This window comes from Echiichthys vipera (genome assembly GCF_963691815.1).
Source record: "Echiichthys vipera genome assembly, chromosome: 5".
In the NCBI taxonomy this organism is placed as follows: domain Eukaryota; kingdom Metazoa; phylum Chordata; class Actinopteri; order Perciformes; family Trachinidae; genus Echiichthys; species Echiichthys vipera.
Window position 1 is genome coordinate 24813257 of NC_139830.1, and position 16754 is coordinate 24830010.

At 41.4% G+C, this 16754-nt stretch overlaps 1 protein-coding gene across 2 annotated transcripts in view; it reads left to right on the top strand.

Annotated features, from left to right (window-relative positions):
- Positions 1-16754, top strand: part of tenm4 (teneurin transmembrane protein 4) — a gene marked incomplete at its 5' end in the record, with an annotated part of 123777 nt that overhangs the window by 67174 nt on the left and 39849 nt on the right. The window contains 7 exons of one of the 2 annotated variants that reach the window (XM_083914596.1): positions 215-400; positions 2844-2870; positions 5384-5530; positions 6375-6591; positions 10726-10845; positions 14539-14800; positions 16216-16483. In XM_083914596.1, the coding sequence (XP_083770722.1) occupies positions 215-400; positions 2844-2870; positions 5384-5530; positions 6375-6591; positions 10726-10845; positions 14539-14800; positions 16216-16483 (1227 nt within the window). The remainder of the gene's footprint in view (positions 1-214; positions 401-2843; positions 2871-5383; positions 5531-6374; positions 6592-10725; positions 10846-14538; positions 14801-16215; positions 16484-16754) is intronic. The other variant, XM_083914595.1, reaches the window with a different exon arrangement.

Below are 16754 nucleotides of genomic sequence, written 5' to 3' on the forward strand. Positions count from 1 at the left end.
ATTTCTTTTCAGCTGCCATCAGACAAGGTAGTGGAGCGTGGCTGCCTTTCCTTGACAATAACTCCTGGATTTGTCTTTTCTTCACCCTTGTTGCCTTGTCCCGTCACCGCCTTGTCTTCCCTTTCCATCCCACTTCCACCCCCCCTTCCTTCCTTTTTGCCTGTCTTCCCCCACTATCCTTTTTTGTCTTTTTCTATGTCCCTGTCTCCCACAGAGATTTGTGCAGCGGACTGTGGTGGCCATGGCATTTGTGTGTCGGGCACCTGCCGCTGTGACGATGGCTGGATGGGCACTGGGTGTGACCAGAGGGCGTGTCACCCTCGCTGCAACGAACATGGCACTTGCAGGGACGGAAAATGTGAATGCAGTCCGGGTTGGAATGGAGAACACTGCACTATTGGTAGGATGGGAAGATGTTTTGGCTATAGTGGGGAACTCAAACTGTCTGTTTATGTCTGAGTGTTTGGGAGGGGTTTGGGGGGCCAACAAAGGCATAGGCTGTCCATCTGTCTGCGTGTGTATGAAACGCTGAGTGTGAGGGGAAAGGTCCAGTTGGAGAAGAGAGGGAAAAGCATGCTTAATTGAATTTGTGCAACTCGGTAAAGCATGAACAGGTTTACTCAAGGATCTGAAGCTTGCCTTCATGCATTTTAATGTGGGAATGTGCTAAGGTGTCCTTTCATTTTTACTCATCCTTTTCCTCATCTCTTTCTTTTCTCCCTTTACATTTACTATTATTTTCATATGCAGACTTGTTTTTTACTCTGAGCAGGTCAACCACCACGCTGAGCTCTATAGTAATGAAGTACAGTATATCTTAATAGCTCTTCTGTAATGTTTTTAAAAACTTGAAACCTGAAGAGCTTTTTTGAAAACCTAGATTCACTGGAACCTAAAAAAGGTTTGGTCTGAGATTGAATTGGTAAATGTATTTCTGTTCATTTGTTGTTTTGTAGTGGATTTCATAATCCTTGAGCATAGTGGTTCAAGGGTTGATAGTGTTGCCTTTTTTATTTTTGTTTAAAAATCTTTCACAGAGAAAGTTGTTCAAAGGTAGAAGGAGCTAACTGAACTTTGTAAAGTGTACACCACACTTCATATGTAGTTTCTACTAAGTTTTAGGGTTTGTAATTTCATTAGAGGTGGCATTCCTCATTGTCAACAATAGCTTGTTGAAAGTATCTTGTAATTACAATGTAAAGATTAGCAACAACAATAACAGCTGTTATCATAAGCAAGCTGTAATTGACCTCTGTTCGTGACCGCTCTGCTTTGTTTGAATATCCCACTGCCAAAAGGACAGCATAAAGATATTTTTGAGTTATGGTGATGGATGTTCTGGAGTTTGACAGTGTCAGTGTTAAGGTGTAACTTGACCTCATTAAGACGAGTGTTTTAATGTACTTAGTTTCATGATATTTAATGTCACGAACTGTCAAACCTCCTCTAAACACTAGAGGAAACCATCCAGAGAACATGCTATGTGATGACTGCTTTTCAAGATTGCAACTTTTCCAGTCTTTCTCTGTGTTGCATCAATTTTCTCCTCTTCTATCCTTTTTTTAAAATATATTTTTATTTATTTAGTAGTTTTTTTTGTGGGACAGTAACTGAATTCATGTACTCAAGTAGTGTACTTTCAAGTACAACTTGGAGATATTGGTACTTTACTTGAGTTATTTGAATACAGTTCTTTTTTCATACTTATACTCCACTATCTTCTACAGGGAAATATTTTTAGTCCACATTTATTGAATGTTGAACTGATTTTACACGCAAAAAAGTTGCAATCATATCAAATATGACACATTCATCTAGGTTAAACTACCCAGCCACCGCTTTGTTGACATTTGCCACTGAGCATAGTAGCTCACTCATTGTCATACTATGATCCAACCACTCAAGCATCAGAGAGAAAGTCAGAAAACAATGGCCACCTCTCCCCCCTATGCCACAGCATGTCAGTGAACAGAAGTGAGCAATTCCCACACATAGGTCACAAGGGAGATGTGACAAAAGTTGAGAATACCAGTATTATAGGTGAAACCTTTATTTCGTATCCAAATGGATAAAGATCATTCACCTCACAGTATTCTCATGCAAATCTTGGAGCAGAGCTGCTTGAGTACAGAGCCTTGACGCACTCTGTGAATGTTTTATATGCTGGCCTTACATTATTGATGGACCTTTTATAAGTGCCATATTGAGATCCCCACTCCCCTGACAAGAATATTCCTCAGTGTCATCCATTAAGAAGCCAAAGATCTCAATTTAAATCAATTTTCATTATTGAGAGCTCTGCGTTGGCCCCAAGCCCCATGTTGTGGAGAACAGGAGGTCCAATTTGGCCCTGCCATTGCAGAAGCCTCTGGTGACCTCATTGTCTATAGAGGTGTTTCAAGATTAAAAGGGCATTTTGTTGAACATCCTGACCTACTGTACGATATTGCTTGAGAGATTTAAGGGTGGTAATATGTGCATCAATCACGTTGCTTTTGAAATACTCCCAAGAGAGAATCTGCCGATCCTGGCAGTTGATAAATGGGGACAGATTGAAATGTTCTTTCTGAACATATCACTTTTTTACTCTCTCTCTCTCACTCTCTTGTTATTTCTTTTATCCCCCAACCCCTTGTCTTTTTTTCGGTCTATATCACTCTCCCTCTGTGTTGGATCAGATTTGTTGTGTTGCTTGTAATGCATGATTTTTCTTCATGCCTGCACTCTTTCTTTTTTTTTTTATTTACCTTTTGTAATGTAAACTAACACCTTGCCTTGCTGTCTTGTCATGGAAGTGGCACTGTTCAAACCTCCCTTATATGTCCTGTCTTTTATCTCCCAAGCTCACTATCTGGATAAGGTAGTGAAAGGTATGGCATTCCTCCTTCTATTTTGCCTTCCTCCCATTGTTACTCAAGCCAGCATTAACAAATCATGCACACACACCATGCTCTCCCCCTACATTGACATATGCAAACACTTTGCACCTCTTGTTGCCACAAACAAGTCATTCTAAAGATCCCTACCTCCCATCAACTTTTTGCCATATTGTCACAAAGTAATCTCCACTTAGCACTTTCGCACCTGGTGAGTCAAGTTGTGCTGATTTCTTTACGTGTTGAATTTTTTGTTTGTGCGCCGCCTTGCCTTCTCAATAGGGGAGTGTTGAGAAAGGGGCTTCATAACCTGTGCCATGCATTATGGATGAGTGTGCAGCTGTGAGCAGGGCCTGATAGGTGCTGAGGCCGCATCCTCTCTAATTAAAAGAGTTCATGGTCTGGTTGGTGCAGGGCAAGCAGGGGGTGGAGGCTCTGCAGCAACCCTGCTTTTCTGCCTCCAGCACCCTCTCACTCTCCCTGTGTCCTTGGTAATGGACCACCTGGAATGAGAGCGACTGCCAGAGGAGTCCTTCGAACACTTTCAGCCTCACGTTTGGAGCTGTTTCAGGCAGGCTCAGGCAGAGCTCAGCAGGGGCTTCTCTATGAAAGGGCTGCCAATTAAGTTGAACTGGTGCCAACAGAGAGCGGATCTTTATTTATCCTTGTAATAAACATTCTGAGCTTACTGATCATCTGTCTGCACTGGTCTAACCAGAGTTGTTTTGTCCATTTGTTCGATAAAAGGACGGCTAATGTCTAAACGTGTCTAATAGGCAATGCACTTTCTGATGACATTAGCCTTCAACTGTGAGTCTTTTCTTCAGGGAAACTAGAAGAAAATTGAAACAGGGCTATTTATTTTACTTACAGTTTTTAATGCCCCACACTTAATTGATCCCCATTCTTCAAAAGTTTGCATCTTGATTGCTCATATTTGTTATTTATCTGTTGTTTTTCTTCACATAATTCAAAGCAGCCCTTCATAATGACACTAAACACAAAAGGCACCATTAAACAAATAATTATAAGAGCGTTTTTCTTTTAATTCATTTGAAAAATCCCTTAGTGTCTTTCGCAATGTGTTTATTGCAAGTTGATAATACTTCAGGGCGAAAAGCCATGTTTTCATGCCCTGATGGAAGTGTGATATGACCACAATATTATTTTGGAAAAGTACCATACTAAGGCCATATGGTCCAATTAAAATACATGACAGAAAATGTATGAAAAGGACACTGAAAGGGCTTTTTGATCTCTCATGATATGGTCCTTTTTCTATATTGCAACAACCAAAATGCAACTGATGCATCCCTCAGCTAACCATGTGATCTACAACACCCATCTATTCTTGGTACTGCTTCTACCTTTTAGCTTCCTAAATACTTATCTCTGTTTTCTTCTGTCCTCCTTCATCTGATATTTCTCCCTTTAAAACATGTAGCCCATTCACTGCACCTCTCTCTCTCTCTTCTTTTCTTGCTCTCTCATTCTCCCACTCTTATTCTCCCTGTGTGATGTAAGAGCGTTGAGACAGCCGCCCCAGTCTCTTTAGTTGATGAAATGGGTCAGCTTAGTATTCGCTCTATCAAGGCAGCTTGCTAACAACACAAACTGTGACAGACTTCTGCGTTTGATATCTTGATATGTTACCCTCTGCCTCAGAGAGGGGATACGAATCTCAAGGTACCAGATAAACACGTGAGATAATCCTCTGCTCCATGCCCTAGTGAAGACCTATTCAGAGAGAACCAGAGAATTGTTTCACCTGTCTCACCTGGGGTCAAATGCCCAGGAACAGATGGCAAGCATATTATATTATTTAGCTCACCTTATACATTGCATTGCATTCTGCTTCACTTAATGACAGAACCACACACTCTCCTTAAAGGGATAATTGTATTGATGGCTAATAAGAGTCCGGAGACAACTTATCAAAAAGAAGAGAGAATAATTATATATCACTTATTTTCAATAACTAATGCATTTGTGTTACAGCCCATTTTTCTTTGCAGATGAAAGTAAAAGTAATAATGTTATCGCTATGATAGCCAAAGTTAAAAAAAAACAACATAAAAACCTATCCAGTTATATGCAGGAATGCCAGGATATACACCACTGTTTTAATTATGTAGTAGCATAGATACAGGAGGCCAATCTACTATAGTAATGAGTGAATATTGATTTAGAAGATCCCTCTTATCTGATTTTACTGCAAAGGGATATTAGAAGCTTCACAAAAGGTGTATTGAATTAATCAACTGCAGCTGAGAGTCATTATAGCTGCCTCACCCATTTTTAAGTCTTAACACGGCTGTAGTCTGTTGCTATCAGAGAAATATTAGCAACAAACCATTGCCGTCAGCAAGCCTACACTGTTGTTACTGATTTATTGTTGGTTGCTGGTGTTTGTTCACAAACAATATACAGTATTTATCTGTTACCCATTGAACCTGCTGTATTTAATATTCTGTGCTGACTTCTGTCTCTGTCCTTTTGTTGCACAGAGGGCTGTCCTGGTTTGTGCAATGGAAATGGTAGGTGCACTCTGGGTAACAATGGCTGGTACTGTGTGTGCCAGCTGGGCTGGAGGGGCACTGGCTGTGACACCTCTATGGAAACTGCCTGCAGTGATGTCAAGGACAACGATGGAGGTAAAACAACACACAATTCCTTCTGACACTGGCCAAGCATCAACAGGGACTCTTAACCAGACATGATTTGACTACAGAATGAACCACATTTGTGCTTAAGAATACACTGTGCCTGCTTTACGCTTTCCAGGCACAGTTGTACTCTTATGCAGGTGAAGATGAGGAATGGCTTCCAGTCAGTCACCTGGACTACAAGGTTTTATTAAAAAGCAGAGTAGCTGTCCTGAGGCCCTGAGCATGCGCTGGCCCCAGGAGGAAGTCCCCGCACTGCCCTCTAACTAGCCTAGAGCAGCGCCAGGCACACACACACAGCCAGGGGGCTGCACCACTCTTGAGGCCAAGTGGAATACGTGACTTCCTTTCTTCCAGACCTCATTCTGGGCTTTAGCTATGTGCTAGCATCCCTTATTTATGCAGGGGCTGTTTGTCCCCCCCCCCATCACTGTGCACGGACTACAGGTCTCTGCTCTCACTGGCAAGGAAGGGGTGCTGCTAGGGATTTGACTGACTCCTGACAGCAGGGTTTATTTTTATCACCCATCTGGCCAGATAGGCCCCTGAAAGCAAAGGGTAGGGAGTCCAATGACCCACTTTAGTAAAGTGCCTTGCACAGCAGCTCTTTCTATCTTGTATTATTTCATCTAAATTACTGATAGAAAACCACAAGCAAATCTAGATTGTTCTCCAGGATGAGATGTGTATAATGTGGCTCTAATCATGTCATAAAATAACAGTCAAAATGAGTAAAGCTCCAGTAACTCGAATACGTATACTTAGTTTATTTTGCCAGTGTGTCCAGGCTGTTGTTTAATTAGAGTGTGTGTGACTTGTTTGACCTTGTCAGATGGCCTAGTGGACTGCATGGATCCAGACTGCTGTCTGCAGGCAACATGTCACACCACCTCCCTGTGTGTTGGCTCCCCGGACCCCCTGGACATCATCCAGGAGACACAGATGTCCTCTGCACAGAGCAACCTGCAGACTTTCTATGACCGGGTGCACTTCCTGGTGGGCAGAGATAGCACCCACATCATTCCCGGAGCCAACCCCTTCGATGGCAAGTGAGTGACGTGTGCATTGCTCTCACCAGACACCATGCAGTACTACATTCAGCGTCAAGACGAAAGCTGCTCCTGGGAATCAATATTAAATTAAATGTTCTTTCTTTCTGCATCTTCATTCGTATTTCCTGCATCTTTTTCTTCAGAGATCATACTCATTCAGTCGAGTCAGTTGAATTAGTCATTGCTGGATTTGATCGGTTTAAGATTTTTATTCAGCCTCTCAGGATTTCTGCCTTTGATAATATACACAGTTGTGTAGCTCTGCCTATTTCCATTGGGTTAAACAAATTTTGTCTGAATTTGTATTATAGCTAACATCACTGTTTTTAACGAATTACATTTCCGGTGCAAGCCCAAATCACTCAATGGCTTTCATTATTAATGTAGGCCAGTGCAATTACATTGATTTGGTTATTGCACTCACAGATCTTAGACAGAGTAAAACATTGTTTTGTTTTTTTTAACCTGGATCAAAATGTCTTCTCGCGGGAGTGAAGGCAGCTTTAGGCAGTGGAGGCTGAAATGGGCAAGGACTGGTAGCATGCATAACTAGAATAATGATGGACAGATGATGATGGACAAACAGAATGTGGCAAAAAGCAAGGAGCATTTCCTTGCATGAAAGGCATCTCATATTCATGTATTGTGATTACTTTTACTGTAATCCATCTGAGGCCCACTCCCAGAGGCAGAGCCCATGACACGCCAGCCATGGAATCTGAGGCGCTTTCATATCAGGCAGGAAGGCTGTCAAAGTCCCATAAGATTCCCCTGCCTCTCTTTTCCTTTGTCTCCTTCTCTTTTCATCTTTAATCGCTTGTGAGGCGGTGTCACCTTATTTGCATCCCACTTGCTTATGGATCCCTCTCATCCTGGCTTATTATACTCTTGTGAAACAAACAGACACCAGTCAAAACAAAATATAGTGAGAATAAAATAAGTTTAGAATATTTAAATGTTCTTGTCTGTGGTGATACAGTTTTATAAAATGGTGTCAAAAGCAGTAGTCGAATCAAACAAACTTCACAGCATGGAGTTGTAATTTGATGCTTTCTTGCTTATTTTTTTTAAAGTGATGGAGGAGGGTTGTAGTATCAGGCATTACTATTTTTAGTCCAATAGCGCTTTGTTCTTGAAGGGAACATTGATTTCAAAAGTGTCCCTGCTCAGGCAGGATCATTTGCTTTATAATAATTTGCAGCACAACACATTTCAGTATTGAGTGCTTGTTGGGATGTGTGAATAATGGGCTGTTAATGCTGTCCATATTACCTCATCGTTTGCTGTAAATCATGTTTATATCTCCACACTATCCGTATTCAGCATGTGGCTCTCTCATTTCTTGGAAGAATATCAATATGGATCACATCAGTTGTCATCAAACTCAGAAATGCTTGTTTTTGAACTATTTGTGATAGTGTCAGCCGATACTTGAGAAAAGCCCTTGTAACACACTTTGTGACATTTTCCCTCATTGACATTTTTCTGGCTTTCAAGAACCACTCAACATTTTGCAGTTATTCACTGGACAGAGGGAGAGGCATAGAGGGTTGAGTAATACTCCTGTCTCTCTCTCTCTCAAGAAAATGCAGCCATAAATAAGTAAAAGCAAGAATCCAGAGATGAGTCGCGAGATTGGAGGCCTCAACTCACCTAAAAATATCAGTGATAATCTATTATTCATGCTTGGTATTCATTCCCCACCCACTGACAGATATGAGCGGTTATGACAGGGGGCCCTGGGCTTCAGATGAGCCTCACAGGCATGGCCTCAACAGCTTCCTGATATGCCTGCCCTGGTCACCTGATCATCTCTTTATTGATCCATTAACCGCTTCCTCATGCTAGTAGACATGTTGGAGTGCTATTTCTGATGTTTCCCACCACAAAAAGCTGCAAAGGTGCCACTGAATAAAGCATCTGCCACTGCATAAAACGTCTCCACTCTTCGCCATGACACATAATACAAGAGACTGCCGAGGCCCAGCAGTGGACGCTGACTAGAATAGTAAACAGGGACTTTGTCCATGGAACAATTTAGGGAAAGATTGATAGCTGGTTTATAATAGCGAGGCAGAAGCCTTTCGCTTCATTTCAGGCTTGTGCTTTTATTATTTTATTTATAACTCTTTCATTAGCATTAGGCTATTAGTGTCAGAAAATGCGTGTTTGTTTTTTTCTTAGAGTGCTCTCTCCCTTTTAGCAGCATTGTATATTTGGAGAGATAGAAATTTACATTGACGTCTCTTCATTTACACTCCTCGGTGTGCTGGGTGTCATACTGGCAGGAAAGGAAAGTGCTACAGTTACATGCCTACAGTATATTTGCATCAGTGTTTCCCTGTAATCAAGTCATTTGTGTAGGTAATGATGTTTTTGTTGCTTCTGCGGTGATGGTACCGTTATTTAGCCTAGCTCATAAGTCTGACATGCATTTTTATTTTGTTCCAAGTACTTCTGAGTAGTGCAGTTTCTTAACCATTATATCTATATCTTACCAAAGGTTTTTCAGTTTTATTAAAAATTGTAAACAGGCAGTTTGGGGTACATTGATATAACTTAACCCTTAATGTAACACTGCCATTGTTAGCTGTAAGTATTACTAGCCCTTTTTATGTATATATTTAAAAAAAAAAAAGTATTATAACTCAATTAGAAGTTAGAAACATTTTTCCTGTTGTGACACTGATTTGAGAGTCAGTACAGGCAAGTGTTAGCAAATTTGTGAAGCTTCATGTGTTAAGAATACTTACATGACATCCATGGAAAAGACTCCACTAGACCAAGTCTTGTTATCCATAATACTCCCTTTTTGAAAACATAAACTAGAGATGATTTCCTGCTGAGTTCCTTTTTTCACAACATGTCCTCACTTTGCCCTCTGTGGATGATGTATGATAAACTGGAGGTTGGAGCTATTGTGAAGTCCCTTTTGACTTTGTGAATCCTCTTGGACTAGTGAAATCTCATATGGAGGGGAAGTTTCTGCCGCGAATGCTTCACGCTTCCTTTGCTGCTCTTTCTTTCTGTTCTATTTGATGTCAATATTTAAATCATTTGTCTTGACAGCGAGGAATCATCTCCCCATGTGGTTCACAGGAAGGAGATAGTTCCACTTTCACAGCTCCATCTGAAGAAAATGTGGATGATTGCCTCTTCAAACAAGACTCTAAAATAAACTGTCGGCATGAATGATTAATCGTAGACATCCAGGCCAGTACTGGGTTAACTTTAGTAGTAATTCTGTGTAAATACATCCAGATAGATCTTTGGGTATGAGCCTAAGGATTCAGAACAGTATCTCCTTGCTTGTTTACAGTGCAGTGGTGGACAACCAAGGTCTTTTGAAGGAGAACCGGCCTAATTAACATAAAACTGTGTTTCTGGGGACCAGGATAGTGTGGGGTGAATGATCTTGCCTCTGGTAAGGACATGTTGAGGGCAGCTACTAACACACTAGTGTTAATTGTTTCCAGTACGTGTCATTGTTTAAGACCCAAATGTATTAAAAATAGCCATGGTCTAATGAAGAAGTGGCAGTATGGCATTTGTTAGGGGACTGATTTTTTGCAAACGACTACAGAAACCATGGCTGACCACGAGTCGGGCCTTGTTAATGACATGGGCAGAAGGAAGACGTGATACAGCAAGGTCTCAACTCATCAGTTCAGTAAGATTAGGAGGTGAATTTGGATGACTTCCCACTATTGATTGGTGGGGACTGATGATCAGATCTAATTTATGCAGCTTCTGGAGACCTGATGTCAGTCTGGAAATCTGTCAAGGTCTTGATAACCAGCCAAGCAAGTCTTGCAATCTGCAGCCCTATTATTTCCCTCTCTTGCATTCTGTAATGGAAAAGATAAATCCTCTTTTTTTAATTAGAGCAAAAGCAAAGTAAAGCTTCCTTATCTCATTATCCTTCTATTCTGGATAGAAAAACCCCTTAGAGAGATCCCAGGAGGTGTTGGGTTGCTCTGTTTCTGTTGGCTGTTTGTTTTTATTGTGTACAGTATTTCCTTTTGATAACATCCATACTGTATGTTTTTTTTCCCCTCTGTACCGCTCTTGGTGAATTTCGAGAAATATGCCATCATCGTAACTGTGTTCATCATTTCTTCTCCCATGCAGCCATGCTTGTGTTATTCGGGGACAAGTGGTGACCTCGGATGGAACACCGCTGGTTGGCGTCAACATTAGTTTCATAAACAACCCGTCCTATGGTTACACAATCACTCGTCAGGATGGAAGGTAGGAGCACGCTCCGTTATATTGACACACACAACGAAACAAGGGATGCAATGCAAATGCCACTAACCACTGCCCAAACATGCTGTACTGAGATGGGACAATGATATTATTGTCCAAAAGTGTTGTTTAGCTGTTCTGAATTCTAATGATGGAAGGAAAAAACACAGTTGCCATTGCAAACTGTGCCGCCATTGATCTACTTTGTGCTTTCATTTGGTCCAATTTTGGAGTTCTCGGCTCAATTCCCAGAGAAATCAAACAAAGCCCTTCTGGTACACTCATAAGTTATGCTTCAGTAGCAGCAGGGAGGGGAAAGAATAAAATATGCCAATTCAAAGCAGCTCACTGGGGCTATGAAACATAGTGCAGATGGACAATGGAAGATTTAGAAATTTAATTTAGACATTTAAGTTTAACCTGCAAGTTTAGACCTGCAATTAATTTGCCTTTCATCTGCAATAGATCATTACAACTATCTTCCTCAGACAATCCCACATACCTTCTTGTACCTTGCCAATAAACTTATCGTCCTGCCTGTTTCATTACATTTATTTAGCCACGTGAACCCCTTTGGAGAAAGTGGTTAAGTTTTCTAATAAAACAAGTGGAAACAATCTGAGTCTCTGGCTTTCGTTGAGTGTCTCTTTGTCAGCTGCTTTGGCACTCGTAGAGTTTCTCAGAGAAACCTTAGCCTGGTTTCAATGTGTCTCTTAGAGTGAAAGAGAAAGGCCTGAGAGAAAAACTTTGGGAGCATTCTCTCTATATTTTCTGTTCTTTTCTGAATGTTTCTTTGGATCAGATTGCAGACACATACAGTACAGTACACACAGCCTCCAATCCCTCTGTATCTCTTCTAGTTGTTGGTGTTAGTAAGGCCTTGTGGCAAGCCAAGCCTCTCTATCACAGCACAGCATGAATTGGTGTTTGCTCTCTAAGCCCCACTTCCCCCTGACACTTTTACCAGTCACTGACACTCTAAAGGCCCTCATCTTTGCCGCAGGTTGGATCCTGATCATTCTTGCTTCTCCTCATTTCTTCTATCTTCTTGTCAGTCTCCTCTTTGTCCAAGTTTTATTTAAAAAAAAATCTCTCATCGTCACCATCCTCACTTATTTCATCTACTCTCCACCCCTTCATGCTTTTCCTCCTCCAATCTCGCTCTTCCCTTAAACCTTTCCTTTCTGGACACTACTCTTTCACTTATTTCCTGTACTTTTCTTGAGCCCCGGTCTCATGTCCTTTCCACTGCCCTGACTTCCCTCATCTTTATCCTTTTCCCATTTATGCATGTCCCATTTTTCATATGCATCACTCTGTTTTTCCTTCACAAAGCTCGGTACTCCCATCCAGCATATGTGTAAACACTACTCCATCTCCCAGGTTCCCCTGTAAACATGCCCAGTCTCCTGCAACTCCCCTGCAATCACTGTAAACCGGCTCAGTGCAGCGTGAAATCAGAAATGCACCTGGTCAGCCACTTAGAAATGGGAAAGCTGTCTCAACTCATTTTTATGATGTGTTCTTTATTGTCCAAGGGTTTAGTTTTTAAATTGCCTTATCCACCATCTTGAAAAGTTTTCTGGCCTAAACAAAAGAGGTTAGTTTAGTTTCTTTACAGCTGTGTAGCCATTCTGAATGGCTGAGTATTGAGACACACCTGTTCCCTTTAATGCTTTTTTCCAATAATGAGAATGCTGACGTGGATTCCAGTTTATTACATGCTATTACATGCTTGCGAGGAACTCTACTGGAGCCATGATATATATGGGAAATCCAGTGTACACTTGACTACTTAGCAGTTTGTAAAAAGATCCATCCTTATGCCCCAAGATGGCACAGTATAATGGCCACATCTCACATTTACTTATAATTCTTTGAATTATTATTTTTCATTTAAAAACAAAAAATATGGTTAATTATTTCCTGTAAACACACATCACCTTGTTATAGGGGACACAATGTGTGATTATGACAGTTTTATATTAAAAGTTACGTGATGTGGACATATTGTAGTTGAATGAGGAGTTAACTGAGGTCCTAATTTGTAAAGATCCAATACTAGTGTTTTCTCACACTCTTCAGATATACAAAAAGTGATAACCTCATCTATTACTTATGCATCTATACAGTCTTTATCACTCTTACTAAACTTTTGTGTCCTTGATTCACTTTAACATCAAGTAGATACTATTCAGCTCATTATAACATTGGCTGAGAAATGATTGCGTATAATTTGTATGAGCCACAGCAAGTTTGTTGGCTGGGTTAACTCTTTGAGCCTGATGCATTCCTTAAGGGCACAAGCAAGCAAGGCTGTTGTAGGTAGCTTAATAAGTTTTGTCACAAGCCTTAAGGCTGTTGTCATGATTGATAACAGGCAGTGAATCCCTTCATCGATTGGCCACGCTGCCCACGGGTATCTGTCCAGAAGTGTTTTGAGCGTGCATAGTCTTAGCCTGCAGGGTGTCATGCAGACAGACCAGCTGCAGATGCATGGTCACTGACGGATCATGGCAGCACAAGGGTATGACTTTCACAGCTCTGCATCCTCCATACTAGTAGACAAAATCGCACCCATCCCATCGACGGGTGGAACAAACCTTCGTTTATTGCTCCAGCTAATCAGATGTTTGGCCTCAAAGGAAGTAAGATCCTTATATAGTATTTTAAACCAAAAAGGAGGTTATCTAATTTAGAGGCCACTATGTGGACCTGTTTCTTTTTCTGTAATCTGGGAAAGATGACTCCCGTGCGAGGATGAGGTCCTGTCCCAGGGGCCTGTAGGTGTCCACGTGCTAATTGGCTCTTAAAGAGAAGTGACGAGAGCTGCAGAAATCCAGTGCAGGTGCAGCCATGCTGTTGTCACCATACGGGTAGAGATGATGAAATCGCCAGAGTGCAGCCTGTTTACGGAGACCCACTCAAGTCAGACCGGAGGCCCTTAAATGCAACAGTGGATGGGATTGCATTGCAGGGCTTTTAGACTGATGTTAGAGTGGACAGCCTTCATCTAAGGGATCGATAGAGAAGTGGCGGCTGCCTCCATCCTGCAGCACAAATCTCTCTCTCTCTCTCTCTCTCTCTCTCTCTCTCTCTCTATCTCTCTCTCTATCTCTCTCTCTCTCTCTCTCTCTCTCTCTCTCTCTCTCTCTATCTCTCTCTATCTCTCTCTCTCACACACACACACACACATATCTCTCTCTCTCACACACACACACACACACATATGTGAGCACTGAAGCAGTGAATTACACATGCATGGGGTGAAACAGTCATGCCTGAACTTGCAGCATGTATCTACTTTTATATTCTTTATATAAAATCGACAGATTATGACATTAATTAACATTAACAAATGTGGTTCCAACATTGTGATTAATCATCCTATTGTATCCTCAGCTTGTGTGCCTGAAAGATAATGCTAAATAGTGAGACAGTATCCTTTCTTAACAGCCTTCATTTAATAAAAACATGGAATTTATTACTGTTTGATCTGTTATAACAACACTTAATTAGAAAATAGTCATTATATTCACAGTAAATCATTGCATGGTTTAATCCTCACCACACAACAGATTATATGCATTGCTAATGGGAAATTTCACAGTATTTATTTGAAACATATATAATCCATCTTCACTGTATGTGACTCAACATTCATCCTCTCTGACATTGTGCATGTCTGTGTTCCAGTTTTGACTTGGTGACCAATGGGGGCATAGCCATAGCCCTGCACTTTGAGCGCGCTCCATTCATCACCCAGGAGCACACTCACTGGTTGCCATGGGGACGCTTCTTTGTCATGGATACCATTGTCATGCGGCATGAGGAGAATGACATCCCTAGCTGTGACCTGAGCAGCTTTACCAGGCCCAGCCCCGTGGTGTCCCCAGCTCCCCTCACCGCATTCGCCGGCTCCTGCTCTGAAAGGCGGACCGTCGTACCCGAAATCCAGGTGACTACTCTGCACCCCACCCTCTTCACTGCCCTGCAGGTTGTGATCTACGTGGGTCTCTACTCCAAATGACTCATACCACACATCTGGGAGAGCCCCCAAAGACTATTCATCAAGTACAAGTGTAATAGTAACTCTGGCCCTCGGCAGTGCAGTGATTTTATCTCTCTAGTGTAATTGGTCTGCGGAACTTGGGCGATTTACAATGTGCATTGTAGTGTCTCTCTGCAGAGCGATGATGATTACCTCGCACACAGAAAACAGCCTGGACATTTTTAATTTCTCCTGGGTTACAGTCTCCTAGATTAAGCACACAAGGACAACTACAAAGGATTTGCCTTTATATTTAATGTATATATTTTGATATCTGGCTACTTGTGTACAGTATCTGTCTTGCAAGCACACATTTGCATGGTCTTATGTGTGCAGGTGAAACTGTCGCTAGCTAATGTCTACAGGAGCAGGCATCTCTGTGCCCTTCTCTAATTACTTTGTGTCCGACTTTGCTTCATAAGATTTATGGCATATCAGTGAATTTAGTATGCAGTCCTATCTATTTATAGTAGCCCTGTCTTTGCTATTCATTGAGCTATAAGAGCAGAATAAGGGGCATCATCCAATTTACACCTAAATACGGAAATTTTGATCCTTTCACCATGCATGGCCGCACTCTGTGAACATTTAAAAAGAACCGCATCATAATTGACTTGTCCTCTGACCAATGTCACTTTAGGTAGCTGTTTTAATTGTTACTTTACATCTTTTTCTGTACTTTAGGGACAGGCGACGAAAAGGTCACTTAATTAGAGCAGAGAAGAGTTGGTCAATCAAACGATCTGTCAGCCCTTGATCCTAAATGTGAACACAGCACAAAATGCAATGAGTGCTGACCTGCTGTTGTATCATAAAGAGGTTACAGGTCTGAGCTCTGTGGAAATTCCCAAGGCAACAACGTCTCTAACTGAACCAACTTTTATTACTCTATATATTATGGGACTGTGCAAGCTCTGAGCCCAAGGGCACTCTTTTGATGCCATTGTCATTTGGATTGCAGGGAAGACTATTGTCCTAATGAAGGATTTGCTATTATTAATTCAATTATGAAAATACCCACTGGAGTACATAATGAAGAAATCCTTCATTGGATTCCCTGTAACGCATGAATATAATTGTCCTCTAATTGATGTCTCTAATCTTCCCATGGGTCTGTATATTTGGCTGGAGGCAGTCCTAAGAAAAATATGTGACAAATGTTGTAGCGGTCAGTCACCAAAGTATGACAAATTGATAATCTGAGGGAAATGAAAGGTGTGCACAGGAATGTTATCCCTACCTTCAACACTGAAGAAAATACATTTCTAAGCACTTTATTATTTACATTGGTGGATATTCATGCGCTTTCTTTTTGTCCATAGTCTCTGCAGGAGGAGGTGCCTCTACCAGGGACAGAAATGAAACTCGGCTATTTAAGCAGCAGGACTCCAGGTTACAAGTCAATACTGCGGGTCACCCTCACCCACTCCACAATTCCTTTCAACTTGATGAAGGTTCACCTCATGGTGGCTGTGGAAGGCAGGCTGTTCAGAAAGTGGTTTCCTGCAGCCCCAAACCTTGCATATGACTTTGTATGGGACAAGGCTGATGTCTACAGCCAGAAGGTCTATGGCTTGTCTGAAGCTTTTGGTAAGGGATCAAGTTATATACACAAAGATACTGCTTCTGGGCTTGTAAGATGCGTCTCTGTAGCCCCAAACCATCTTGCTCCGTTCCAACCAGAGACTGTATGTGAAGAATAGTAGTAGAACATGTCAGACCATTGTCACAATACTAAATTAAGATAACACTACTTATGTCAGGTGCAGAAAAAAGTATGAACATTTTTATTAAAGTAATATATCAGTAAAATGTTGTCAATTATATTTGTCAATCAGCTATGTCGCTGTATGTGTCAGAC